The following is a 27,053-nucleotide window of genomic DNA, read 5'->3' on the forward strand; positions in this document are numbered from 1 at the left end:
CATTAACCGTGATTATAGCAAGAAATGAGTATTTCCATTGGCTAATGATTAAGACATTTTGAGCCAATCAAGCAAAAGACATTTTGAACCAATCTAGCAAGGTTAAGAAGGATGTTGCCGATAACTGGTCTTCCTAGTTTTTCGAGGTTATATTGCATATAGAGTGGTCTGCGTTGAGTGTGAAACGAGAGGACGCTCAAGTCGCTCAACTTGTTGCAGTAAGGTTTTGGTTTTCACTGGGGGACTCGCAAGTGCTTTTTTAGCAAGCTAGTTTAGTCATATTGGTATGTCCATGATTCAAGAAAATTGTCCAAAAAGTCTTTAAGTCTATTGAACTTTTCTCAATTTTTTCGACCAAAAAAAATAAAGAACTTTTGTCAATTCAGCCCTAAACCTTGTAATTTTGTCGGTTGAGTCTTAAACATTTTAAAATTTTGCCAATTGAGTACATTCAACCAATTTTGGCTGGAAATCATTTGATGTAGACGCCGGTCATCCTACATGGCACTCCGGTGCTAACGTTGACATTTTTAATAATATTTTAATATGTTTTACAATTTTGATTCCTTTTTTTCTTTTTTTTTCCATTTTTTTTCCTTACGGTGGTCGGCAAAGGTAGTTGGGTCTTCATCGGCTACGAGCGAGGGTTGCCGAGTGCGGCCCTTGCCAACCGCAAGGGAGGGCCAGAATGCCCCTCACTCGCGACCCTCACCTGGCCGCCACCACTTCTATGTGAGGCCATCGCGGATGCGAGTGAAGCTAGCCTCGCCTTGACCATTGTAGGCCTCGTGAACTTGTAGGCCACGATAAGAAGAAAAGAAAAGAAAAATAAAAAATAAAAAAACTAAATATTTATAGAAACATACTATTAAATATTGTCCACGACCACGTCGGCGGTGACACATAAGATGGCTGGTGTCCATATTAGTAATTTTTAGCCAAAATTGATCGGATGGACTCAATTATCAAAACGAGAAAAAGTTTAGGACTTAATTAGAAAAATTAAAAGACTTATTACTTAATTGACAAAAGTATAATAGGTTTAGAACTTTAAGAAAATTTTCTCGATATTGCGTAGTTGGTTAGCATTAATTGGTCGCTATCAATTTCTGGTTTTCTATTAACAATTGGTTACATGTATAGTGCTGCAAAATTAGGAGACCAAACACATAACAAACTCGAACACTGGGCTTATGAGGTTCAATTGGTGTGACTTGCCTCACCGGGAGAGAAATGCATGATTTTTATTGTAAATCAAGTGATACAATAGAGATTATGACCATATTTGAACCGTTCAAATACTTTTAGTGTTTCCCTACCCTCATCCTTTATATGTTTTCACGAACCAATCTCTCGATTTCACAAATTTTACTACAAAGACTTATTGTCTTCTACACCAAAAGCTCCTCTCAGAGGCATTCACAGAAAAATACTCGCTTCATATTGAAATTCGCAAAAGTGAGGAGATGGATGTCCCTATAGTGTTTGCCCATGTATTCCTACAAAATGGTTTCTAGTTACTAGTGGTGAGCATGAGCCGAGTGGGTATGTTTTGGACCTAGACCTTGAAACCTACCCTATTATGGCGGTTTTCAAATTTTTTAAATCTGGAACTTATCCGATTTGTCCTGAAACCTGTTTTGGAACATACTCTGTTTTTTTTATCCGGATCCATGGTCTAATAATATGAGTAGCAATGAACGATTCAAATTAAAAGATTAACAATAAAACTCACTACAACAATTCCTAATATAAGTAATAGAAATTGCAATCCAGCCAAAAATAGAGGAAGTGAGGCAAGCGAGTGTAGATTTTTTTTTTAATAGTTGTTAAAAACCGATCCGGTTCCTAGGTACTTCGAACCAAGAACTGGCTCCCAAAATTTAAGACCGATTCCCAGACCGCTTTGAATGGGAATCGATCTTTGGACTTATTTTTTGGTTGGTTCAATCCGGATTCGGATAAACCGGATCCGCTTGTAACCTCCACTAGTTACAACCATCTCAATAACTCCTCATTCATCGAGTTGGGTGGAGCCTGTAAAAGCTGAAGTTGGCTCTGTCCCATCATAAACCTAGGACGAGCAAACACTTGGCTTCTCATTGGGTCTACTGCTGTTTTTTTAAAGAAAATATCAACGATTCAATTTAATTTGGTTTCCTTGAAAAATTGAACTAAATCGAACCATTATGGTGTACGTTTGAATACAGAAATTCGACACGTATATTTAAATCAAACCTTCCAATATGTGGATTGCATTTCAATCACATCACTAGTTGCAAAAGATAATTATCCAAAAAGTCATAAACCTATTGGACGGCGGCCAATTCAATCCTAAACCTTTTGATTATATCGATTTAATCTCAAACATTTTGATAATTTGTCAATTTAATCCTAAACCTTTTTAAGTTTTTCAAATTTAGTTTTAAATATATTATTTGAGTAATTAATCGAAATGACTATACTGATAAATCGTCAAAAGATTTATAATTGAATAGACAAATCGTCAAAATATTTATGACTGAATTTACATAATAAAAATGTTAATAACTAAATTGACAAATTTACAAAGAATATATGACTAAATTGAAACAATTAAAAGATTTAAGACTGAATTGGCCACTGTTGAATAATTTTACCATTGTTGCGACGATTACGTTAGATTCCCCAAAGTACAAAACCCCACAACGAGGGACAAGAGTTTAACTTGAGCAAGCCAACCCAATCCGCAACACGTAGTTTCTTGGATCCACAGACCTGGCATGAAAAATTCTAAAAGTATATAACGAATATTGACAAAAAAAAAAAAAAACCACTTATGCCGATGCAATGATTAGAAAAAACGCACCTAACAGGAGCTGGCCAAGTCAGCCTGTGGAAAAAAAAAAAAAAAAAAAAAAAAAAAAAAAAAATAAAAAAGTCAGCCTGTGGAGCGTTGGTTGGTGGAACGTGACGTGCATGATGTAGGTGGGAACTTAATGCAGAGAGACCAAGTACTGTATAAAAGACGTCGTGCATGCGCAAATTTAGCACAAAGGTTCTTACTGTTCAGTGAAAGATTAGTCTGGCAAAGAAAAAAAACACAGAGGAGCAGAAATGGCTTCCAAACCAGGACTTCTCACCGAGTGGCCATGGAAGCCTCTGGGGAGCTTCAAGGTACACTGATCTCTTGAATCTGTTCCTTGGGGTAGTTTCGAAACTAAATTCTTAGGTTGGTGAACTTAGGATTTTCTCAAAATGTCGCCCCGAGCTATTCTTTACGACACTGTGTTAATCACTCAAACATACAGTAGATTTTTTTTTTTTTTGTCAAACATACAGTAGAATTGCATAAGTGCATTTTGTGTGCGCAATCTCTTTCCAGGCGAAAAGTTCTTCACGTGGTACTGCTCGGGCTTGTCGTAACGCGAACTTGTTATTGCAAAGTAAATTTTACTAGTTATTATTGGTAGCTTGTTTGTAAAAGATGAATTTGGAAGTGCTTTGTCTCACATAAAATAAATTAGAGCGCGTGGGTAAGTATATAAGCGTGGAAGTTCTCTGTTCTTACAAAGGAAGATAATGGGCTTAGTGGGCTGCATCCTACCATACCGACATTTGGTGATCTTACACCAGTTCCAACATATAGCCATTATATATCATTACAAGAAACCGAATCTGTTAACTTATGTGTGTTTCGGGGTTTGGGGGAACTATGATAGTACGCCATTTTGGCACCATGGGCGGCTCACAGCACGTACCAATTCATGGCGAAAGGGCCCGACGAGAGGGACTTGGGCTATTTCCTCGCATTCCCTTTTCTTCTGGCGAGGATGCTTCACAATCAGATCTGGATCTCGCTCGCCCGCCATCGTACGGCTAAAGGCAATAACCGGATCGTCGACAGAGGCATCGAGTTCGAGCAGGTCGATCGAGAAAGCAATTGGTCTCTCTCTCTCTCTCTCTCTCTCTCTCTTCTCTCTCTCTCTCTCTCTCTCCATTGCAGATTATTCTTGTATTTTCTGTTAATCGAAGCTGCTCATTAATTAATGTTGCTCCAACCGACATTAACAGGCGGGAAAAGTCTAAAAGAAAAATCATAAACTTATTGCATTGGTGCCAATTCAATTCTAAACTTTTTGTACTTATGCCAATTGAGTCCATCCGACCAATTTTAGCCTAAAATCCCCGACATGGACGCCGAGCGTCATACTTGGCGTGGCCAACACTGATATGGATATTTTTTAATAGTTATTTTTAAATATATATATATTTTTTTGCTTTCTTTATGTTTTTATTTTCATTTCATTCTGGCCAGCAAGGGCAGCCTTGCTCGCAGCTAGTGAGGGTTGGCTGGCCCTCATCTAGTGGCTAGCATGGGTTGCTGACGATCCTCGTCGGCCATAATGAAATGAAAAAAAAAAGAAAAAACAATTCAAAAAGCATAATTTTTTAAAAAATTTATTTATAATGTCCATGTCTGCATCGGATGTGCCACGTAGGACGACCGGTGTCTACATCAGCTATTTCCGATCAAAATTTTGCCGGATGGACTCAATTGGTACAAATGCAAAAAATTTAGGACTGAAATGACCCAATAACACAGCAAAATCAGGAAGCCAATGATATCACAGTTCATTTTTTTTGGGTGAAATTTATTGTTTTCTTCCATTGCAGGGACGACCAGATCTTGTTCAACGGGATTCTATTTTACGTGGGTCTCGTGACAATCCCAGAAGCCTCTCACTTGCCACTTTGGAGAACGGACGGGGTGATCGCCACCGTCCTGATCCATACCTTGGCCGTGGAGTTCCTGTATTACTGGCTTCACCGAGCTCTCCACCATCATTTTCTCTATTCTCGCTATCACTCCCACCACCACTCCTCCATTGTCACCGAGCCCATCACCTGTAAGTTCTGCTTCACCTCACATTTTTGTGTAAGCTTTCTTCTTCTTCTTCTTCTTCTTTTTTCCGGTTCAGTGTCCGTCGCACGATTACAGGACGATCCGAACCATGACGGCTCCGTCTCTGAATTTGGAGTGTTGGCACGTACGTCGTACCAATAAGTGATCCAATAACTCATTTAATTAGATAGCCGACTTCTTCCTTTTTGCAGCGGTAATTCATCCGTTCGCAGAACACATGGCGTATTTTGTGCTATTCGCGATACCCTTGCTCACGACGCTGATCACAAGAACGGCTTCGATAGCATCCTTCGCCGGCTACGTCACGTACATTGATTTCATGAACAACATGGGTCACTGCAACTTCGAGCTCATCCCCAATTGGCTCTTCACCATCTTTCCACCTCTCAAGTACTTGATGTACACTCCATCGTAAGTCCCACAATACGTACGTACATCATTCTCATTTGATCGTTTTCATAGATGCATGAAAAGGAGGGCCTTCACGGCATAATTTAGGCGATGCTGTTTGTAAAGGGCTCGCAAAAAAGATAAATTTACAAGGGAAAAATCAACTAAGGACATAAGCATATGAAGCATTACATCCTAATCCATTGAAAAATGTCCTGAACTAAAACATAGGCTCTCTGCACCACCAAATTAAAGGAATGTAATAAAGCTATTGTTATTGCATAGACCAGATGCACACGCCTCAAGGCTATCTGTACCATTAAATTCAATGGGTCCCACCGAATTTTACGAATGAATCTTTGCTTAAATGGCTCAAATGGTCTCCGGATCTAATTTCTTCCGACGTAAATACCATTTTATAATGTACCCATGACCAGTAAGACAATGATCAAGCAATGAAGCTAGAAGAAGTGTCCTGGGGGTTATGTATAGCCTTATAGGCCCCCAAATACCTTCAATTTAAGGAAATAAGATCCCTTCCGGATGAAGTGGGCCCTCACATTGTTTTGGTCCGGATCTTTGGGAAAAGTACACTGGAAGTGCTACAACTTGTGTACGGTATTCACTTGAGTGCCATAACTTTGAAAACACTTACTTAAATGTCATAACTTTTAAAAATCGTTCACTTGAGTGCTCCGTCAGAATAAAATAGTTCACTTGAGTGCTACAAGAACTTTTCCGGCGTGTCACGTCGGCTTTTTCGGCGTCCACGTCAACATGACACTCAAATGAACGATTTTTTAAAGTTATGGCACTAAAGTGAACGTTTTGAAAGTTATGACACTCAAGTGAACACCGTAAAAAAGTTATGGCACTTTTAGTGTACTTTTCCCCAGATCTTTTGTTGTTAAATATCATGCTTTGTCGATTATAAGGTTCGACGACGCACTATAAGAACTATGCTCCCCCCAAAAACCGAACCTTGTTGTCAACCGCATTGCATTTAATGGCTACAAATTTTCATTTAGGAATTGCTTATGAGTCCTAATACTTGGACAGCTTCCACTCGTTGCACCACACCCAATTCCGGACAAACTACAGCCTCTTCATGCCGATCTACGACTACATATACGGGACGATGGACCGGTCGACGGACGCCACATATGAGACGTCCCTTCGAAGAGCAGAGGACTTGCCGGACGTGGTGCATCTGACGCACCTGACGACGCCGGAGTCTGTCTATCACTTGCGGCTAGGGTTCGCCTCCCTCGCGTCCCGGCCTCACTCGCCCAAATGGTACCTGCGGATGCTGTGGCCGGTCACGCTCGCCTCCGCGGCATGGACCTGGATCTACGGCCATTCCTTCATCTTGGAGAGGAACAGCTTCAAGAAACTCAAGTTGCAATCTTGGGTGATCCCAAGATACAATGTCCAAGTAAGAACTAAACGAGGAGATTGTTATCATTTCACACTTGGCGTTTGCTTTCCCTCGTTCCAAGGGTTTGAACATTGATGATTTTCTTTTCCTGTAGTATCTATTAGAATGGCGAAGAGAAGCCATCAATGGTTTGATAGAAGAAGCTATACTGGATGCTAACCAGAAAGGAGTCAAGGTTCTGACATTGGGTCTTTTCAATCAGGCAAGACGGTGTCTCCTCCCTAGCCAATTCCTCCATTATTAACGTAACTTGATTTTTCGCGAGCCCCAATCCGGCTTCTTTCAAAATCACACTCGGAATTCTTTCATTGGGGTATCTATTTTAGCCCGATTTATCTAGTCCTTATCCATTCAATTTTTTTTTTCTGCTTTTTTTCTCCTTTTAGGGAGAGGAATTGAATAGGAATGGTGAATTGTACATTCAAAAGCACAGAGATTTGAGGACCAAGTTGGTGGATGGGAGTAGCTTGGCAGTGGCAGTTGTGCTCCACAGCATTCCTCAAGGGACAAGCCAAGTGCTCCTCAGAGGCAACCTTAACAAGCTTGCTTATGCCATTGCCCATGCTTTATGTGCAAGGGGTATCCAGGTCCTTACCACTCTTCTTCTTTATAAGCCCAAAAGTTAGCAGAGTCCTTTTGAAGCATGTCTCTTTAAAGGGTTTGCATATCCGCGATCAATATATATCTAACTGATACAAGAAATATGGCAGGTAAACGTAGCTTCTAAGGATGAACATGAGAAGCTCAAAGGGAGTCTCAATGGGAAGTACAGAGGCAATTTGATCCTTTCGGCAACTTATTCTCAAAAGGTAATTGACAGGGCAGTTTTTGAAGATTTAGCAACATATAATCTGTGTGAGAACGATGTTCATAGCATCATCTGCTGCAGATATGGTTGGTAGGAGATGGACTTGCCGAAGAAGAACAGAAAAGGGCTCCCAAAGGAACGTTGTTCATACCCTTTTCTCAATTCCCTCCTAAGCAAATCCGCAGAGATTGCCTTTACCACAGCACTCCGGCAATGATCACTCCCCGGTCATTCGATAATTTGCACTCTTGTGAGGTTAGTTTGCTCAATTCTGTAACCAGAAACTATGCAATATTGGAGTTACGTCGTACAATGACCCATTTAACCCACGAAGTCTGTCGATAGATTATGTGGTAAAACGAAATCATGTATTAACCAATCGTGCTAGATTAACCATAACTTGCATATTGTTCTAACAAGAGAAGCTTAGTAATTGATCATAGATATCAATTACAATAAGGCAACTGAATAAGACAAACTAACCATGTTTGTATGTGCGAATGGCGAGCGAAATTGTTTCGCGGGATACCCGATAAACTCTTAGTTCTTGGTCTGCAGAATTGGTTGCCGAGAAGGGTGATGAGTGCCTGGCGCGTGGCAGGGATAGTGCATGCGTTAGAAGGATGGAACTTGAACGAGTGTGGAAGCATGATGTTGGACATAGAGAAAGCATGGGAAGCAAGCCTCCGACATGGGTTCCGGCCGCTGGTGATCTCAGCTGTGTGAAGCGACAAGGGCCTGAATTGAGAAGAAAGGCGCGAGGTTTTTGGAGTGACATTACTGTCGAGGTTCTTAATGCTGCGAGATATGCGAGACGATAGTTCTAAGTCAAGTTTTTGGTGCTCTCCGTGTGCTTGTTGCTCAAGATTGTACTCACAAAACATTCTCGTTCCCAAATAATTTACCTATAATGATTATGGGAGTAAACAATTCCGGTTTCTCTTTGCATAATATTTGCCATTTATCAAAAAAATATAAAAAGACATAATCAAATAGTTTGTACGATCTTTAAAATGTAAGTTTCTACATCCACGCAATGCTTGTACTATGACATCCTGAATCCTAGAGTCGTTTACATAAAAGTAGCGAGTCAAGGGCAAGTTCTAGAGGGAGACACCTCATAGGGGTATATGGCATAGGAAGGAATCATCACATTTGAAATAGACAAGTGTCCACCTATTGGAAGATTCTAGAACCTAGCCCTTCTAGGTGGCAACACATGATTAGACCACTTAGAAATAGAGTAAAGACAAACTAATTACACATGGAAAGTGAGGATAAACACGGCTTTCCATGAAAATCACGTAATCTTTGACCGGTCAAATCAAGATATTTGGCTTTGACCAAATCTTTGATCGAGTCAAACGTGATCTTTCATAATAATCACCGCAATATTTGAATATTCAAATATCATGATTACAATGGTAACTCAGGGGGGTAGGTGGCGCGCATGTGGCGACAAGAGGAAACTTGTATTTCTCGAGAGTACAAGTGTCCCACCACCTTGAAATATAAAGCCCTAGCCTCGGCCTAGCCTCTATAGGTGGAAGAATATGATAGGACCACTTGTTATGTCATCATGGCACCACCAATGATTGAGGACAAGTGGCAGACAAGTGTAAAGTAGAAAAATACAAGGCTTTCTTGGAGAGAAAGCCAAGGGATGCCATAAATAGCCAAGAGCACCTTAGGAATACCTTTCCCTCAACCTCTCTCTCTTTCTCAGCCGCCTACTCTCTCTCACGCTGTCTCACCGTGACTGCCATCTCTCTATAGTCTTGTTATACTAATTTTATCAAAGCGAAGGTAAGTATACTTCTATTCGTTTGATGGGATGAATTGAGCTTGTGTTTGGTTTATGTGCTTGTAGGAGAATGGTTGCGTATATGCTTGAGTTTACTCATGACCCATCGCCTATGGTAGCGGGGCTACCGATGCTGATTCACGCCTCAATTGAAGGTTACCGTTATTGATTACCGCCTCATTCGAGGGTTACTATTGCTGATTACCGCCTCATTCGAGGGTTACTGTTACTGATTACCGCCTCATTCGACGGCGAGACGAAACTACTTAACCATAAGGCCTAGTATGGGACGAGTCAAGTGGAACGATGAAAGAGTCTTACGAGACCAAGCATGGGTTGTCTCACAAGGGATGCCTCGATAGGTGCACATCGAGATGCTCGTCAAGTGAGAATGGGTAGGCCCGTGAAAGTCTGGGACCTCATTGAAATGAACTAAAGCGATGGGTAATCCTATTAGGATACTATTACTTGCGATGTTGTGAAGATGTATGCATGTCATGTCTTGCTGGGATGACTATGGCAATATGATGTTGACATCATCCACGGGGCCCGAGAGAATACTTATTCTTTTGTGTGGAAAAAGGTAAAAATACGTTTAAATCGAAGAATGATTCTCCCCGGATCTCGAAGAAGCAAGGTGCTGGTGTTATGCTAAATGTTCGTAAACATAAGGGAATGTACATGCTTGTGGAGAAGGGTGATGAACGAACTGTGGTTTCTATTCTTGAAACTCTACAACCCCTATTGAAGGCATTCAACGATGTTATGCCGGAGGATTTGCCCGACGGATTACCTTCTTTGAGGGATATCGAACATGAGATTGACTTTCTTCCAAGTGCAAGTCTCCCTAATTTACAGCATTATCGGATGAATCCGAAGGAGAATCAAATCCTACAAGACCAGGTGGGAGTGCTACTTCGAAAGGCTTTTTGCGCGAGAACAAGAGCCCTTGTGCAATCTCTGCATTTCTCACGCCGAAGCAAGACAGAAGGATGCGTATGTGCGTTGTTAGCCGCGCCATTAATCGGATTACTGTCAAGTATAAATTTCCAATCCGTCGATCGGACGATATGCTTGATCGATTGATTGGATTAAGGGTCTTCACGAAACTTGATCTACATAGCGGATATCACCAAGTTCACATCTGTCCCGGTGACGAGTGGAAGATGGCTTTTAAAACTAGTGAAGGTTTGTATGAATCGCTTGTTATGCCATTTGGGCTCACCAACGCACCTAGCACTTTTATGCGTTTGATGACTCAAGTCCTTAAACCCTTTATTGGCAAATCCATTGTGGTTTTCTTTCATGACATTCTCATATACAGTCGAGATGATCGTCAACACATGGATCATTTAAGAGATGTCTTGTTAGCCTTCGAGACAAGCCAATTGTACATTAACCCGATGAAATTTAGCTTCATGACGGATCGACTCCTTTTCTTGGGGTATATTGTGGGAGCAGAGGGCCTTCAGGTTGATGCGGAAAAGGTAGCTGTCATTCGCGGTTGGCTAGTTCCCTAGACCGTTGGTGAGGCACGCAGCTTCCATAGACTTGCGATATTCTACCGACGCTTCATTCGAAATTTCAGTACCATTATGGCCCCAATCACCGAGTGCCTAAAGAAAGGGAAGTTTCATTGGGGTGATGAAGTTGAGACCAGTTTTAAACTCATCAAAGAAAAGCTCTCCATGGTTCTAGTATTGATGTTCCTTGACTTTGAGAAGGTATTTGAAATGGACTATGATGCCTTTAGTGTTAGAATTGGTGCTGTCCTTTCCCAAGAAGGTAAGCCTATTGCCTATTTTAGCGAGAAACTTAATGATGTTCGTAGGCGATGGTCTACGTATGAGTAGGAACACTATGCTGTGGTGCAAGCTATTAAGCATTGGCAGCCCTATCTTTATCAGCATGAGTTTGTCCTTAACAACGATGATCGTGCACCGAAGCACATAAAGAGTCAGAAGCATGTAAATCGAATGCATGCGCACTGGGTCTCCTTTTTGGAGCAATTCAACTTTGTGCTTCGTCATAAGGTAGGCCACTTGAACAAGGTCGCAGATGCACTCGGTCGACATGGTGAAACACTTGTGACCATACGCACCGACGTGATAGGCTTTGACCATCTTTGTTCTCTTTATGATGAGGATGACAATTTTCAAGATGTTTGGAGGCGGTGTTCGGCGACGGGTTCTCATGGGGACATGATAATTTAAGATAAGTACTTGTTCTTTGGTAATAAATTGTGCATTCCCCGCATCTCTTTGCGAGAACAACTCATTCAAGAACTTCATGGTGGCTCACTCGGAGGATACTTGGGACGAGATAAGATCGTTGCATTTGTTGAAGAGCGATTCTATTGGCCTCAATTGAATCGGGATGTTGGGCGAATTGTTAAAAAGTGCTACATTTGTCAGATCGCCAAGGGCCATTCTCAAAAACACTGGTCTTTACACTCCTCTACCAATTCCTTTTGGTCCGTGGGTAAATATTTCAATGTCATGTTGGGTCTTCCCCGAACCCAACGAGGTATGGATTTTGTTTTTGTGGTAGTAGCCAGGTTCACAAAGATGGCACACTTCATTCCTCGCAAAAAGACTTCTGATGCTTCATACGTGGCATGCTTATTCTTTCGTGAAATAATTCGCCTACATGGTGTGCCCAAGACAATCACCTCCGATCGCGACACCAAGTTTCTGAGCCATTTTTAGAGGACTTTGTGGCTTTTATTTGGGACAGATTTATTATACCATTCTAAATTCCAACCCCATTTCGAAGTCTATGAATGAATAAAATGAGTATCGATATATTTCAGTAATCTCGCTCAGAAATTGACCTCTCTAGAGTTGACCGACCAAAGGGGAATGGCTGACTAGGATTTAAGTACGTGACTAAAGAACTCGACCGCGGACCGGCACCTTGACCATAAGGATTGTCGAGGGTATATTTTGAACCATCACTGGCTGATCTAAGATCGGTATCAGAATAATTTGCTAATGTCATGTAATTGGATCGTGGGTGATACCTTTGGACCATAGCGTGATTTGCAAATGACCCTAAACCGATTTCTAACGATCGAGTCCATTCGAGACCGGCAATTACCCTCACAATTACATGACAACCAGGGCCGCCACGGTTCGAATAATTCTTCAACGTAACATAAATCACGGGTTGATACGCGTAACTCCTAAGAGCCGCCCTTCGGTCCGAGATGTATTGAATTTCCAATCGGTCGATTTTGAGTGCGAAGTAGACTTCGAAACTAGAAACCGGACATTTGAGGATTCCAATACTAACAAATTGGACGACATCTCATCGAAGATAGTAAAGATTGGATAGCGCTCCATAGGAATTAGAAAGTGGAAATTAGACCGCATAGGGAAAATGACCTTTTTGCCCCCGAGATTTCTTTCACCCATTTGGAATGGGGAAGGGCGAGATGGACATTTAACTCCCCCTTAGTCAGCCCAAATTGAAGAGAATGAAGACAAGACATAGATAGGCTTGATTGACAACCATCACCATCTCTTGTCAACTATCCTTCACAAGTACAAGTGGGCCACTTACTCCCATCATATCCATCATCTCTACTAGCCAAACACTCCACCTCCTCTTTCTCCTCTTCATTTGAACTCTCCACTCCCTCATTCACTCACTCTCTTCATCTCTCTCTCTCCCTCTCGGCCTCCCCCACTCACGCTCACCCGCCACCACGCCGATCGTCGTACTTCAGTTTTTGAATAGGCATATCTCTCTCATCCAACATTGTTTTGACCTCAAACCACCGCCATTCTCTCTCTCTCTCTCTCTCTCTCTCTCTCTCTCTCTCTCTCTCTCTCTCCGTGAATATCTGGATCGCCTCTTAACTCAACCGGACACGTTCTATAGAAGCCGAGGAAGGTAGGTCACTTACCGACCCCGCTAGTTGCCGTACCGCCGTTTTTGAACGGGCATATCTCCCTCATCTGACGTCATTTTGACCTCAAACCATGCCATTTTCTTCATCTATGAGTCCTCTTTCAAGCCGAACCGACCTTGTGTACCTGTGATCTTTGTAGCTCCCTAAAGACGTTCGAGACCGTGAGGTGCGTAGTCAGCCGGTTTCGCCGAGTTAGAGTTCGTGAGCCGTGAGGTGAATTTGCTGACCTTGAGTGGTGTTTTTGAGTAGCTTAGAGGCGTAAGTAAGTCATTCTAACCCTTGTCTAGCTTGCCGGGATGCTAAAGTGCATGAGTTGAGTGATCTCATAGTGTAAAGTGGTTGATATCGCTTATTATCTTGAGTAGTGTTCATAATTGCTTGTTGGTAGCGTGAGGTTTCGCCTTAAACGAGCATGAAAATGTTGCCCCGTGGCTGTGTAGGTTCAGTCCTCGTATGGATAACACATACTTAGTTTGCCTTGTGCTCGGTTTCGCAAGAAAATGAGTTTATACATGTTTTTATGGCATTATTTGTGCATGGTATGTTGGGCCGACTATGGCGAGTCCGAGAATGCTCTGAAATGTAGTTAAATGGTTGAGACTTGAATAATGACATACCCAATCGCTTGAGATCTTGAGTTATCAAATGTTGTTTGAAGTGAAATCTTGACTGTCAGGTGAATTGGACTGTTTCGATAGTCACCCGGTGATCGATCAAGAAAGTGACTAAAAAGCGTGTTAAGGGCGAGGTTGTCCCTTTTAATCAAGTGAAATTTTGTTAATGGCTAGTGGAGACTCGAGGTGGTGATTGGAGTACGGAAGAAGGTCTGGAGCCTCTGCTGAACCGATATACGAGTAGATGAGGACAGCATGCCCGTAGACGGACATCATCGAGACCCGTTAAAGAGACTAGCTTGTTGGGATCCCGAGTCTAATAAATGGAAAAGTTACCAAAAGACGACTAGCGATCGAGTTTGTCGCCGTTTGTTCGATCATTTTGATTGCTACCATACTCTACCCCGTGTCTATTTCGCTTGTGATTTACCTCCGATGTGGATTTTCCAGTTGTGGATGGTCTATACGAATTTGATTGATTCTTATTTTGGTTCATTGGATTTATCGCTCAAAATTCTTTTCACATGTTTATTTATTGCCAATGTTTTGTGGTACATGTGAACCAAACTAGGGGTAGTTCGACTTACCCGAACTATTTATCCTGCCCCCATGGGGTAAACTTTCAAATCCCACACCCCGAAGATGCCGGCATGACATTTTGGACTACCTAAGGACATAGATAATCATATGATTAACTTCCCTGTAGGACCAAATAAGACATGGATGCGGTACGGTAGCACTGTATGGGTTGACGAGGGAGGGGTACATAGGGTGCCCAATTGGTTCGAGACTTGGTATTTTGAGAAAAATGGTAGGCGTTTTGGTCCATTTAAACTCTCGGAGATACCGCCCGGTGAGTTACCCCCTTAGGCTTTATTTGGACCGTTAGAGGGAGATCATGATGGCCCCGCTCCTATACTTAATCCAGCCGCCCCCGAGCCCGACTTCCCCGATCCCGAACCAGAGCCAGAGGAGGAGGTTATTATTATAGTGGATGAGGACGACTAGGTAGAGGTGGCCGACGTACTCGTTTTTGACATGGAGATCTACTCGGAGGAGGATGCGGAGGAGTCGGTCAACTCCAGTGATTGACTCTACCCCGTCTTTGGCCTATGTTCCTCCCTGTACCCGTCTATATGTATTAGTATGCAGTGCTTGAGGTCCACTTTTGATGCATGAAGTCGAAGACCGTGATGTCTACCAGTCCATCCTTGGGTCTATCTTTCAATACTTACTTTCTCGTCAGAACTACGTTTACGTATCGTTATTGTATTAAGTACGTATTTTGTATCCAACTTTTAAATTGTAATATAAGTATGTTTGTATTGTGTTATTCTAATGTCGGTTGTATAATTTATGTACGTTCGGAGATATGTGCTTCCACACGATCATTTGTTCTAGCTTGTTCCAACACCGTCGAGATCTTGGGTTAGCTTACGATCGAGCGTCCTTTTAGTGTAGCGAAGGATGCTCACGTGCCTGGTCGGGACCCGTGGTGTGACATCTAGGGAAGAATGGTATCGGAGCGAAGGCAGCTCAATCCATGAGGTTGAGGCTTGGAGTAATAAGGTGGACTGATATTAAAACGATAGGGACTAAGACCCTTAAGTGAATAGGTGTCATAAGTGCGTAGTGTATGGCATTCGAATTGGCGTGTGTATTTGGCATTACGTCGGTTGTACCGAACAGTGGCATGATTCGATTACGTGACCGAAGTTGAACTGTTTGAGTGATATTGCTAAGCTGCAGATGTGGCGGGACCCGAGGTATGAATTGAAATTTGATGAATTGCTGATTGGTTGCTTGGTATGCAAAGAACTGGTTAATGTGGTGTGTGTTCGAGTTTGAATATATGCTGCCTATTGGTCTGTCATTGTTCTAATTGCTTAGTTGGGTAGCTAGTTGGCTTAGCCTCAAAGAGTTGGCTTAGGTTCCTAATTCCTAACCGGAATTATAGTTGCCTAGGTACCCTGTGTGTTTAACAATGACTAACCGTGGTAGAGGAACCGGAGGAGCATCTAGCTCGAGTGCACCACGGGTGGAAGATCCAAGAGTGGATGGTGTGCTCAAAGCTTTGAAGCAAATTGGAGAGTTACTAAACAGGCGGGCCCATAAAAGAGCCGCCACGACAGCAAGTCAAGCCGAGGAAAGGGTTGCTACTGCGGCCCAAGCCGCCCAGGCCGCAGCTGCTGTTGTTCACGCCGCACCGGGGTATCAAGGGAATAATCTAGGTCACGTGGGCGAAAATGTGCCTGGTCAAGAAATACAAGCTCGGGCTCCGTGTCAGCGATCGTGAGATTCCTCAAATTGAAGCCATCCAGATTTAACGAGAAAGGTGACCCAGAGTTAGCACCTAGGCGGATCGCTAAAATGGAGAAGTGTTTTAGGGTTATAGGTTGTACCGAGACCGAAAAGGTAACCCCGGCAACGTATCGGCTGCAAGATTTGACTCATGATTGGTGGATGGCCACGAGTAGCATAGTGTTCCCGGAAGGTGTGGGACGGATGTGGGCTACCTTTGCCCAAGTGTTTAACAATAAGTATTTCTCTGTGGCTGCTCGAGAACGCAAAATGAGAGAGTTTCGGGATCTCCGTCAAGGGAACATGACGATAGAGCAATATGAGATAGAATTCACGGGATTGGCTAAGTATGCCCCGAGGATGGTTGAGAACCCGGAAGACAATGCTATGAGGTTTCGGGATGGGTTACAACCAGAGCTTCGTAGCCGGTTGATAGCTTTGAATCCGAACACCTATGAATAGATGTATGTTCGAGGTCGGATGATTGAGCAAGACATGAGAGACGGGAGAAGGTTTACTCCTGTGTAGCGGTTTAACCCGCCTAGGGATAATCGGAACCAAGGCAAGGGACGGATGGCGAACAACAGACGATTTGTCCCTCCGATGAAAAGGAACATTGGAAAGCCCACCCATCAGAGTAATTAGAGTTGTCATATATGCGAGAGAAGGCATGGGAGTGGACCATACCCGTTGCGGGCGGGTGCTTGTTTCAAGTGTGGTCAACATGGCCATCAAATGAAGAATTGTCCGGACAGAGCCCTAGGAAATCAACCCCAAGGATTGAGGCCTCACGGGGGGCCGCAAATAGGAGCTGCGCCGCAAGCAAATATGAACAGACCGCCGGCGCAAGGAAGGATTTATGCGGTGACGAGGAAGGATGCCGAGAACACGCTTGGCGTGGCACAAGTACGGTCTCTCTCTGTGATCACGCTACGTATGCCTTGTTTGACCCTGGAGCTTCGCATTCGTTTATTTCTGCTCGGTTTGCTGAATTGGTTGGCTTAAGTTTACGGCCATTAGAAGTAGTTTTGCATGTGGTAACGCCTTTAAGGGATGGTGTGTCGATTACACTAGGGTGTGCAAACCGCAAGATAGTGATTAATGGTAGAGAGGACAAAATAGATTTGGTTGTGCTTCCGATGTATGATTTCGATGTGATAATTGGAATGGATTGGCTAGGAAAGCTAGAAGCTATGGTTGACTATGGTAGTAGGACGATTCAATTTAATCCAGTTGGTCGTCCTAGGTTCGAGTTTGTAGGGAGTCAAGGAGGAACTTCGATCCCTTTAGTATCGTCATTGGAAGTGACAAAGTTAATTGATGAAGGTTGTGAAGCTTATCTAGCTATCGTTATGGATTCGACAATAGAAGAGCCAAAGTTTGAGGATATACCTGTGGTACGAGAGTTTCCCGATGTTTTTCCCCAGGACCTATCGGGTTTACCACCCGAAAGAGAAACGGAATTTTCTATCGAGTTGATTAATGGGGCGAAACCGATCTCGAAGGCCCCGTATAGGGTGTCGATATCTGAGCTAAAAGAATTAAAGGTGCAGATGCATGAGTTTTTAGACAAAGGATTTATATGTCCAAGTGCGTCACCTGGGGAGCACCAGTATTATTCGTAAGAAAGAAGGATGGATCATTGAGATTGTGTATCGATTATAGACGGTTAAACCAGGTGACTATTAAGAATAAGTACCCACTGCCAAGGATTGATGATCTATTCGATCGGTTGCAAGGTACGTCGGTCTTTTCGAAGATCGATTTGAGGACGGGGTATCACCAGTTAAGGATAAAAAGGGAGGATATCCCTAAGGCTGCCTTTAGGATAAGGTATGGACATTACGAGTTTACGGTTATGCCTTTTGGATTAACCAATGCCCCTGCTGCATTCATGGACTTGATGCATCGTGTGTTTAAGGAATATTTAGATCGGTTTGTCATCGTGTTCATTGACGACATTTTGATCTATTCGAGGAGTAAAGAGGATCATGAAGTGCACTTAAGGATTGTACTACGAGACTCGAGGGGTCACTCGCTATATGCTAAGTTCAGCAAGTGCGAGTTTTGGTTAGAAAAGGTAGCATTTCTTGGACACATAGTTTCCGGAGGAGGAATTTCCGTTGACCCTACTAAGATTGAAGCGGTCGTGAATTGGCCAAGGCCTACGTCGATGACTGAAGTAAGAAGTTTCTTGGGATTGGCTAGTTATTATCGAAGGTTTGTGGAAAAATTTTCGTTGGTAGCAGTTCCGTTGACGAGATTGACCAAGAAGGAGACTAAGTTTGAATGAACAGATAAATGCGAGCGGAGTTTTCGGGAATTGAAACACGGATTGACAACCACACCTATCTTAACCATTCCTTACGGACCGAAAGGCTACGAGATATACAGCGATGCGTCTTTGAAAGGATTAGGTTGTGTGCTAATGCAACGCGGGAAGGTAGTTGCGTACGCCTCACGACAATTGAGACCTCATGAGATGAACTATCCAACGCATGACTTACGGTTAGCAGCCATCATTTTTGTGTTGAAGATTTGGAGACATTATTTGTGTGGTGAAAGGTTCCAAATTTACATGGACCACCAAAGCTTAAAGTACTTGTTTTCCCGGAAGGAATTAAACATGAGGTAGCGTAGGCGGATGGAACTACTAAAGGATTACGATTGTGAGATTCTGTACCACCCCGGAAGGGCGAATAAGGTGGCGGATGCCCTGAGCAGGAAATCAAGCGTCGCGCTGTTGTTAGTTAAAGGATGGACGCTTTTAGAGGATTTGAGAGATTCTAAGTTTAAATTTGAAGTCCGTCGGCTATCTAGTTTGGTGGCGACGTTGAGAGTCGAGCAAAAAATTCGGGACAAAATCAAGGCTTTACAATCCGCGGACACCGACCGTCGGAAGATAGTGGAAATGGAGGCAGATAAAAAGAGGCCAAAATTCCAAGTTTCTGAGGACGGAATACTGAATTTCAGAGGATGACTATGCGTGCCCAATAACGGGGAACTTAAGGAAAAGATTTTATCAGAGGCCCATAGGAGTAACTACAGTATCCACCTCAAGAGTACGAAGATGTACCAGAATCTGCGACTACATTATTGGTGGAATGGGATGAAGGTCGATGTGGCGAGGCATGTAGCCAAATACTTAACGTGTCGGCAAGTAAAGGCACAGCATTCCAAGCCCGATCAAATGCTGCAACCCTTAGAGATTCCCGAATGAAAATGGGAACATGTCATGACGGATTTTGTGATGGGCTTGCCAAGGAGTCAAAGGGGTCATGACTCTATTTGGGTTATAGTGGATAGGTTGACCAAATTTGCGCATTTCCTGGCGGTGCGAAAGGATTTCGCCATGGACAGATATGCCGAGCTGTATATACGGCAGATAGTCCGACCGCATGGAGTTTCCGTGACGATTACGTCGGATAGAGACCCCAAGTTCACCGCACCATTTTGGAAAAGCCTGCAGAAGGCAATGGGGACGAAACTGCAGTACGATACCGCTTACCACCCTCGGACGGATGGGCAATCCGAGAGGACGATTCGGACACTGGAAGATATGCTACGAGCATGTGTCATAGATTTCAAAGGAGGTTGGGAAGAACAGTTGCACCTGGTGGTTTCACCTACAATAATAGCTATCAACAAAGCATCGGAATGACACCGTTTGAAGCACTGTATGGCAGAGCATGCGTAACCCCGATATGTTGGGATGAGGTTGGTGAGAGAAGCATAAGCGGCCCGGAGCTAGTAGAACAGTCCGTTGAGGCGGTGAAGGTCATTAGAAAAAGGCTTAAGACAACTCAAAGCCGCCAGAAAAGCTACGCCGACAAGCGGCGCAGACCTTTGGAATTCCAAGTGGGAGACCATGTCTTCCTTAAAGTATTGCCGATGCAATGACTATCTCGGTTTGGAAAGAAATGAAAGTTGAGCCCGAGATATGTGGGTCCTTTTGAGATACTAGAGCGAATTGGAACCTTGGCCTATCGACTTGCCTTGCCGCCAAACCTACGCCGAGTCCACAGCGTCTTTCATGTGTCGATGCTAAGGAAGTACGAACCAAACCCAACTCATGTATTGGACTATGAAGCTATAGAAGTGGATAACCGAGTGACGTATATAGAAAAACCGGTCAGAATAGAGGACAAGAAGGAGCAAGTCCTGAGGAACAAAACAATCTCACTAGTAAAGGTGATCCGGGAGCACCACGGAATGGAAGGAGCTACTTGGGAGAGCGATGAGGCGATGAGGTGTCAATACCCCTAGCTGTTTGAGTAGTTAAAGTCTTGTAAATTTCAAGGACGAAATTTCCGTAAGGGAGGAAGAATTATAACATTCTAAATTCCAACCTCATATCGAAGTCTATGAATGAATAAAATGAGTATCGATGTATTTCAGTAATTTCGCTCAGAAATTGATCTCTCTAGAGTCGACCGACCAAAGGGGAATGACCGACTAGGATTTAAGTACGTGGACTAAAAAACTCGACCGCGTACTAGCACCCCGACCATAAGGATTGTTGAGGGTATATTTTGAACCATCACCGGCCAATCTAAGATCAGTATCGGAACAATTTGCTAGTGTCATGCAATTGGATTGCGGGTGATACCGCTGGACCATAGCGTGATTTACAAATGACCCTAAACCGATTTCTAACGATCGAATCCATCTGAAACCGGCAATTACCCTCACAATTACATGACAACCAGAGTCGCCATGGTTCGAATAATTCTTAAACGTGACATAAATCACGAGTCGATACGCGTAACTCCTAAGAGCAGCCCGTCGATCCGAGATGTACCGAATTTCCAATTGGTCGATTTTGAGCGCAAAGTAGACTTTGAAACTAGAGATCGGACATTTGAGGATTCCACTACTAATAAATTGGATGACATCTCATCGAAGACAGTAAAGATTGGATAGCGCTTCATAGGAATTAGAAAGTGGAAATTGGACTGCATAAGAAAAATGACTTTTTGCCCCCGAGATTTCTTACACCCATTTGGACTGGGGAAGGGCGATATGGACATTTAACTCCCCCTTGGTCAACCCAAATTGAAGAGAATGAAGACAAGACATTGATAGGCTTGATTGACAACCATCACTATCTCTTGTCAACTATCCTTCACAAGTACAAGTGGGCCACCTACTCTCATCATATCTATCATCTCTACTAGCCAAACACTCCACCTCCTCTTTCTCCCCTTCATTTGAACTCTTCACTCTCTCATTCACTCACTCTCTTCATCTCTCTCTCTCTCTCTCCCTCTCGGCCTCCCACTCTCACGCTCACCCGCTACCACGCTAGTCGCCATACCGCAATTTTTGAATGGACATATCTCCCTCATCCGACGTCGTTTCGACCTCAAACTACCGCCATTCTCTTCGTCTCTCTCTCTCTCTCCCTCTCGGCCTCCCACTCTCACGCTCACCCGCCACCACGCCGGTCGCCGTACTACAGTTTTTGAATGGGCATATCTCCCTCATCCGACGTCGTTTTGAGCTCAAACTACCACCATTCTCTCTCTCTCTCTCTCTCTCTCTCTCTCTCTCTCTCTCTCTCTCTCTCTCTCTCCGTGAATATCTAGATCGCCTCTTAACTCAACCGGACGCATTCTGTAGAAGCCGAGGAAGGTAGGTCACTCACCGACCCCGCCGGTCGCCGTCTTGCCGTTTTTGAATGGGTATATCTCCCTCATCCGACGTCATTTTGACCTCAAACCACTGCCATTTTCTTCGTCTATGAGTCCTCTTTCAAGCCGAACTGACCTTGGGTACATATGATCTATGTAGCTCCCTAAAGACATCCGAGACCATAAGGTGCGCAGGCAGCCAGTTTCTGCCACTTAGAGTTCGTGAGCCGTGTGGTGAATTTGCTGACCTTGAGTGGTGTTTTTGAGTATCTTAGAGGCCTAAGTAAGTCGTTCTAATCCTTGCCTAGCTTGCTGAGAAGCTAAAGTGCATGAGTTGAGTGATCTCATAGTGTAAAGTAGTTGATATCGCTTATTATCTTGAGTAGTGTTCATAATTACTTGCTGGTGGAGTGAGGTTTCGCCTTAAATGAGCATGAAAATGTTGCCCCATGGCTGTGTAGGTTCGGTCCTCGCATGGATAATACATACTTGGTTTGCCTTGTGCTCGGTTTCGCAAGAAAATGAGTTTATACATGTTTTTATGGCATTATTTGTGCATGGTATGTTGGGCCGACTATGTCGAGTCCGAGAATGCTCTGAAATGTGGTTAAACGGTTGAGATTTGAATAATGACATACCCAGTCACTTGAGATCTTGAGTTATCAAATGCTGTTTGAAGTGAAATACTAACTGTCGGGGTGAATTGGACTGTTTCGATAGTCACCCGGTGATCGATTAAGAAAGTGACCGAAAACTGTGTCAAGGGCGAGGTTGTCCCTTTTAATCAAGTGAAATTTTGTTAATGGCTAGTGGAGGCTCGAGGTGGTGATTGGAGTACGGAAGAAGGTCCGAGGCCTCTGCTGAATCGATGTACGAGTAGATGAGGACAGCATGCCTGTAGACAAACGTCATCGAGACCTGTCAAAGAAACTAGCTTGTTGGGATCCCGAGTCTAATAAATGGAAAAGTTACCAAAAGACAACTAGCGATCGTTTTTGTCGCCGTTTGTTCGGTCGTTTTGATTGCTACCATGCTCTACCCCGTGTCTATTCCGCCTGTGATTTACCTCCGATGTGGATTTTTCAATTGTGGCTGGTCTATGTGAATTTGATTGATTCTTATTTTGGTTCATTGGATTTATCGCTCAAAATTCTTTTCACATGTTTGTTTATTACCAATGTTTTGTGGTACCTGTGAACTAGACTATGGGTAGTTTGACTTACCCGAACTGTTTATCCCGCCCCCGTGGGGTAAACTTTCAGATCCCACACCCCGAAGATGCCGGCACGACGTTTTGGACTACCCAAGGACATAGATACCCATGTGATTAACTCCCCCGTATAACCAAATAAGACCTGGATACGGTATGGTAGCACTGTGTGGGTTGACAATGGAGGGTACATAGGGTGCCTCATTGGTTCGAGACTTGGTATGTTGAGGAAAACGGTAGGTGTTTTGGTGCATTTAAACCCTCGGAGATACCGTTCAGTGAGTTACCCCCTTGGGCTTTATTTGGACCATTAAAGGGAGATCCCGATGGCCCCGCTTCTATACTTAATCCAGTCGCCCCCAAGCTTGACTTCCCTGATCCCGAGCCCGAGCCAAAGGAGGAGGTTATTATTATAGTGGATGAGGACGACCAGGTGGAGGTGGCCGACGTACTCGTTTCTGACATGGAGATCTACCCAGAGGAGGATGCGGAGGAGTCCGTTGACTCTAGTGATTGACCCTACCCAGTCTTTGGCCTATGTTCCTCTTGTATCCGTCTATATGTATTAGTATGCAGTGCTTGAGGTCCACTTTTGATGCATGAAGTCGAAGACCGTGATGTCTACCAGTCTGTCCTTGGGTCTATCTTTCAATACTTACTTTCTCGTCAGAACTACGTTTACGTATCGTTGTTGTATTAAGTACGTATTTTGTATCCAACTTTTAAATTGTAATATAATTATGTTTATATTGTGTTGTTCTAATGTCGGTTGTATAATTTATGTACGTTCGGAGATGTGTGCTTCCGCCTGATCATTTGTTCTAGCTTGTTCCAACGCCGTCGAGATCTTGGGTTAGCTTACGAGCAAGTGTCCTTTTAGTGTAGCGAAGGAAGCTCACGTGCACGGTCAGGACCCGGGGTGTGACATTTATAGTATAGCAGCTCCTTCCATCCCCAGATCGACGATCAGATCGAAGTCTTCAATAGTACTATGGCAGATATCATTCGATGCCTCCGTAGTGACATGCCAAAGTAGTGAACCGATATCTTGCTCCCGCTGAGTTCGCTTTTAAGAACACAGTTAATCATTCCACTGGAAAATTACCATTTGAAGTCATTTATGGGCGAACTCCACAGCATACATTAGACCTTGTGTCTTTGCCTAAAGTCCTAGGGTATAATGTTGCAACCGAACATTTAGCAACAAAGTTACAGGAGGTACAAGATGGTGTGAAGCAAAGTTTAGAAATTTCCACCGCTGCCTACAAAGCTGCTGCAGATAAACATCATCGCCTCAAGATATTTGCTGTAGGTGACAAAGTCATGGTCTACCTTCGCAAAGAATGATTTTTCTGTAGGTACATATAACAAGCTGAAGCGAAAGAAAGTTGGCCTCTGCCTAATCATAAAGAAAATTAATGACAATGCTTATGTTGTTGATCTTCCCGGTGATCTTAACATCTCCCCGACATTCAATGTTGCCAACATCTTCGAGTATCATTCTCCGGAGACTCCCCTTTATCCCGATCATACCTCGAGGACGAGTTCTTCTGAAGAGGAGGAGAAAGATGTAGAACAACTAGCATGTAATTTTTTGAAAAAATGTGATCGTTAGAAATTAGGTAGATTTCCCCGATTTGGGGCAAGCGAGCTCGGATTGTGCTCAAATTTGATTAGTTGAAACAAAACGGTCTTCTAATCAATAATCACAGCTTTACTGTGACGTACAATGGATTTTCGCATTTCAGAGTCTTTTAGATAGGTTTTCGAGCGTTTTTCTATTTTAGGCAACTTTGTGATAGAGGAATAGTAACAGGAAATTCTTTCCAAAGGATATGCTGAAATTGATTGAATAATGATGTCGATTACATAGGGCGGACGTCCTTTATATAGATAGGACCCCTTAAGAAATTAAAGACGAATCAAATCTATTCCTAATCAAATAAGAATCAAATTAAATCAACAGAATTTAAATCAAATATCACGATCGGATATATCGCAAAGTTGTCTAAAATAGAAAACTGCTCGAAAACCTATCTAAATGATTCCGAAACGCGAAAATCCATTGTACATCATAGCAAAGCTATGATAATTGATTAGAAGGCCATTTCGCTTCTGTCGACCGAATTTGAGCACGGTTCGAGCTCGCTAGCCCCAAATCGGTGAAATCTACCTAATTTCTAACGATCACTTTTTTTCTAAAAAAATCACACGCCAATTGTTCTACATCAAGTTTTTAGAGGAAGAGATACTAGCAAAGCCATGAATGAAGACATAAATGTGACTATTTGACACCAAAAATGATATAATCATCGAAAAGCACATGCCTTGCAAGTGAGGGTGACCAAACACATGAATAGTACATGAATATGGACAATCACATGCATGGCACATGAGTGTTACAGCACATGTACCATCTTATCGATGAACATAGAGATTAACATGTGTTAATCGACCCCGGGCACTGTGGTGGTGGGGTCCTACGGTTGCCCCCGAGGATTAGTCGTGCTTCACCGCCGGTTTGAGCGCAAGCTCGCTTGCCGCGCGGACACCTCGGTTATTAAAAAAAAAAACGTGTTAATTGACATTTGTATTCATCAATGCCTCATATCCAGTTAACGAAATACGATGAAAGATAATTTGAGGTAAATTTATTATAGGTGTGTCACTTTCGGATTTTCATTGTATTAACCAATTTTTTATTTTTTTAAATTTTTGTTCTTTTCCTTTGCTTTTTTATTATTGTTCATTTTTCTTTTCTTTTTCCTTCGTCCTTGGCCAATCGCTGGCACGGTGCCGGCCAAGGAGCTTGAGGCTTGCTAGATCCCAAAGAGCTCACCTATGGCCATCTACGAGGTAGGCTGCGGTGGAGGAAGGAGAAAAAGGAAAAGAGAAAAGAGAAACATACAAAATTATTAGAAATTCATTTTGTTAAAATGAATAAAAATAAAAAATAAAATAAAATATAAAAATAAGAAGCTATTAAAAGGAGTGAACAAAGGAAAATCAAATCTGATTGTGTGTACCAAACAACAAAAAATATTTTCCCGGTCCTTTTCAAATTTCAGCCGAACACTAAAAAATATTATCGAAATAAATTTCTAAAAAATAATTTTCAAAAATTACATTTTTCACGAAATGAATAGATCTTAAATGTAAGTTGTTGATACCAAAAGAATGTCACTTGGTAGTTGGTGGAGCATGAAGTTAAACAAGACACAGGCTGAAGTTACCAGAGGAATGTCATTTTCTCGTTAAACAAGTCAGGCCTGTTAAAAAGAAGTTGCGCTCAAATGTAACCAGGTCAAATCACTTTATAAACGAAGGGAGCACAAGGAGAAATGATACAAATGGTTTCTTAATTTTCTTCTTATGTGCAATATCGTCCATGAACTTTGAATTTATTCAATGTGATCTTTGAACTTTAGCTCAATATGTAATGTCATCCCTGAACTTTTAATTTATTTGATGTGGTCCCTAAAAACAAATTAAAATCTCGGGAATGGCATTAATCATTAAATTAAACTTTATGGACCACATTTTAAAAGTTCAAGGACGGACATTGCACATTGGACCAAATTTCAGGGATCATTTATGTAATCATCCCCTAAAAAATGATAGATCGAAGCACTAATTAATGTTTTCCATCTAGCCTTGATCTCATTCATATATTCTACAACTTACTGCAATAATATTAATCATACACATTATCTCCAAGGTTCTATTTATTTCGCAGAAAATCAATAATTTGAAATATATTTTACTAAAAATAATCACATATATCGCTTGAAATTACTAGGCAAGAAAAAAATATTTTCGTAAATGGTAAAAAATATTAACCCTAGCCAATGCTCATTCCGTGGTGTTAGATGTTAATGTCTAGTGATATTTTGATGATAGCTTTGTGAAGTCAATTTAATCAACGTAACTAACAAGTGATGAAGCAGAGCCGCTCTAAACAAATTATAGCATGTTTGGCGGTCACAAGATGTCTCTCTTTTTTTGCCTTCTTTTTTCGAGATATCTCTTGAAG

At 42.6% G+C, this 27,053-nt stretch overlaps 3 protein-coding genes across 4 annotated transcripts; all 3 read left to right on the forward strand.

Annotated features, from left to right (window-relative positions):
- The first annotated feature begins 3,042 nt into the window (after window positions 1–3,042).
- On the forward strand, window positions 3,043–8,492 carry LOC115730916 (very-long-chain aldehyde decarbonylase CER1). Of its 2 annotated transcripts, XM_030661531.2 has the most exons (10): window positions 3,047–3,156; window positions 3,702–3,925; window positions 4,657–4,889; window positions 5,098–5,317; window positions 6,356–6,731; window positions 6,829–6,936; window positions 7,121–7,321; window positions 7,445–7,543; window positions 7,624–7,797; window positions 8,101–8,492. In XM_030661531.2, exons 1-10 carry the CDS (start codon window positions 3,097–3,099, stop codon window positions 8,266–8,268), a joined length of 1,863 nt encoding a protein of 620 aa, XP_030517391.1. In that variant the 5' UTR covers window positions 3,047–3,096; the 3' UTR covers window positions 8,269–8,492. The 2 variants fall into 2 exon arrangements, with proteins under 2 accessions (XP_030517392.1, XP_030517391.1); XM_030661532.2 differs by lacking the exon at window positions 7,445–7,543 and having other exon boundaries at window positions 3,043–3,156.
- Window positions 8,493–15,860: 7,368 nt separating this feature from the next.
- On the forward strand, window positions 15,861–16,639 carry LOC125316461. The gene is made up of 2 exons (XM_048284798.1): window positions 15,861–16,087; window positions 16,198–16,639. Exons 1-2 carry the CDS (start codon window positions 15,861–15,863, stop codon window positions 16,637–16,639), a joined length of 669 nt encoding a protein of 222 aa, XP_048140755.1.
- A 194-nt stretch (window positions 16,640–16,833) lies between these two features.
- Window positions 16,834–17,802, forward strand: LOC125316462. Its single transcript, XM_048284799.1, has one exon. It carries the CDS (start codon window positions 16,834–16,836, stop codon window positions 17,800–17,802), a length of 969 nt encoding a protein of 322 aa, XP_048140756.1.
- The last annotated feature ends 9,251 nt before the right edge of the window (window positions 17,803–27,053 follow it).

The sequence above is a fragment of the Rhodamnia argentea genome, chromosome 9 (genome assembly GCF_020921035.1).
Source record: "Rhodamnia argentea isolate NSW1041297 chromosome 9, ASM2092103v1, whole genome shotgun sequence".
NCBI classification, from domain to species: domain Eukaryota; kingdom Viridiplantae; phylum Streptophyta; class Magnoliopsida; order Myrtales; family Myrtaceae; genus Rhodamnia; species Rhodamnia argentea.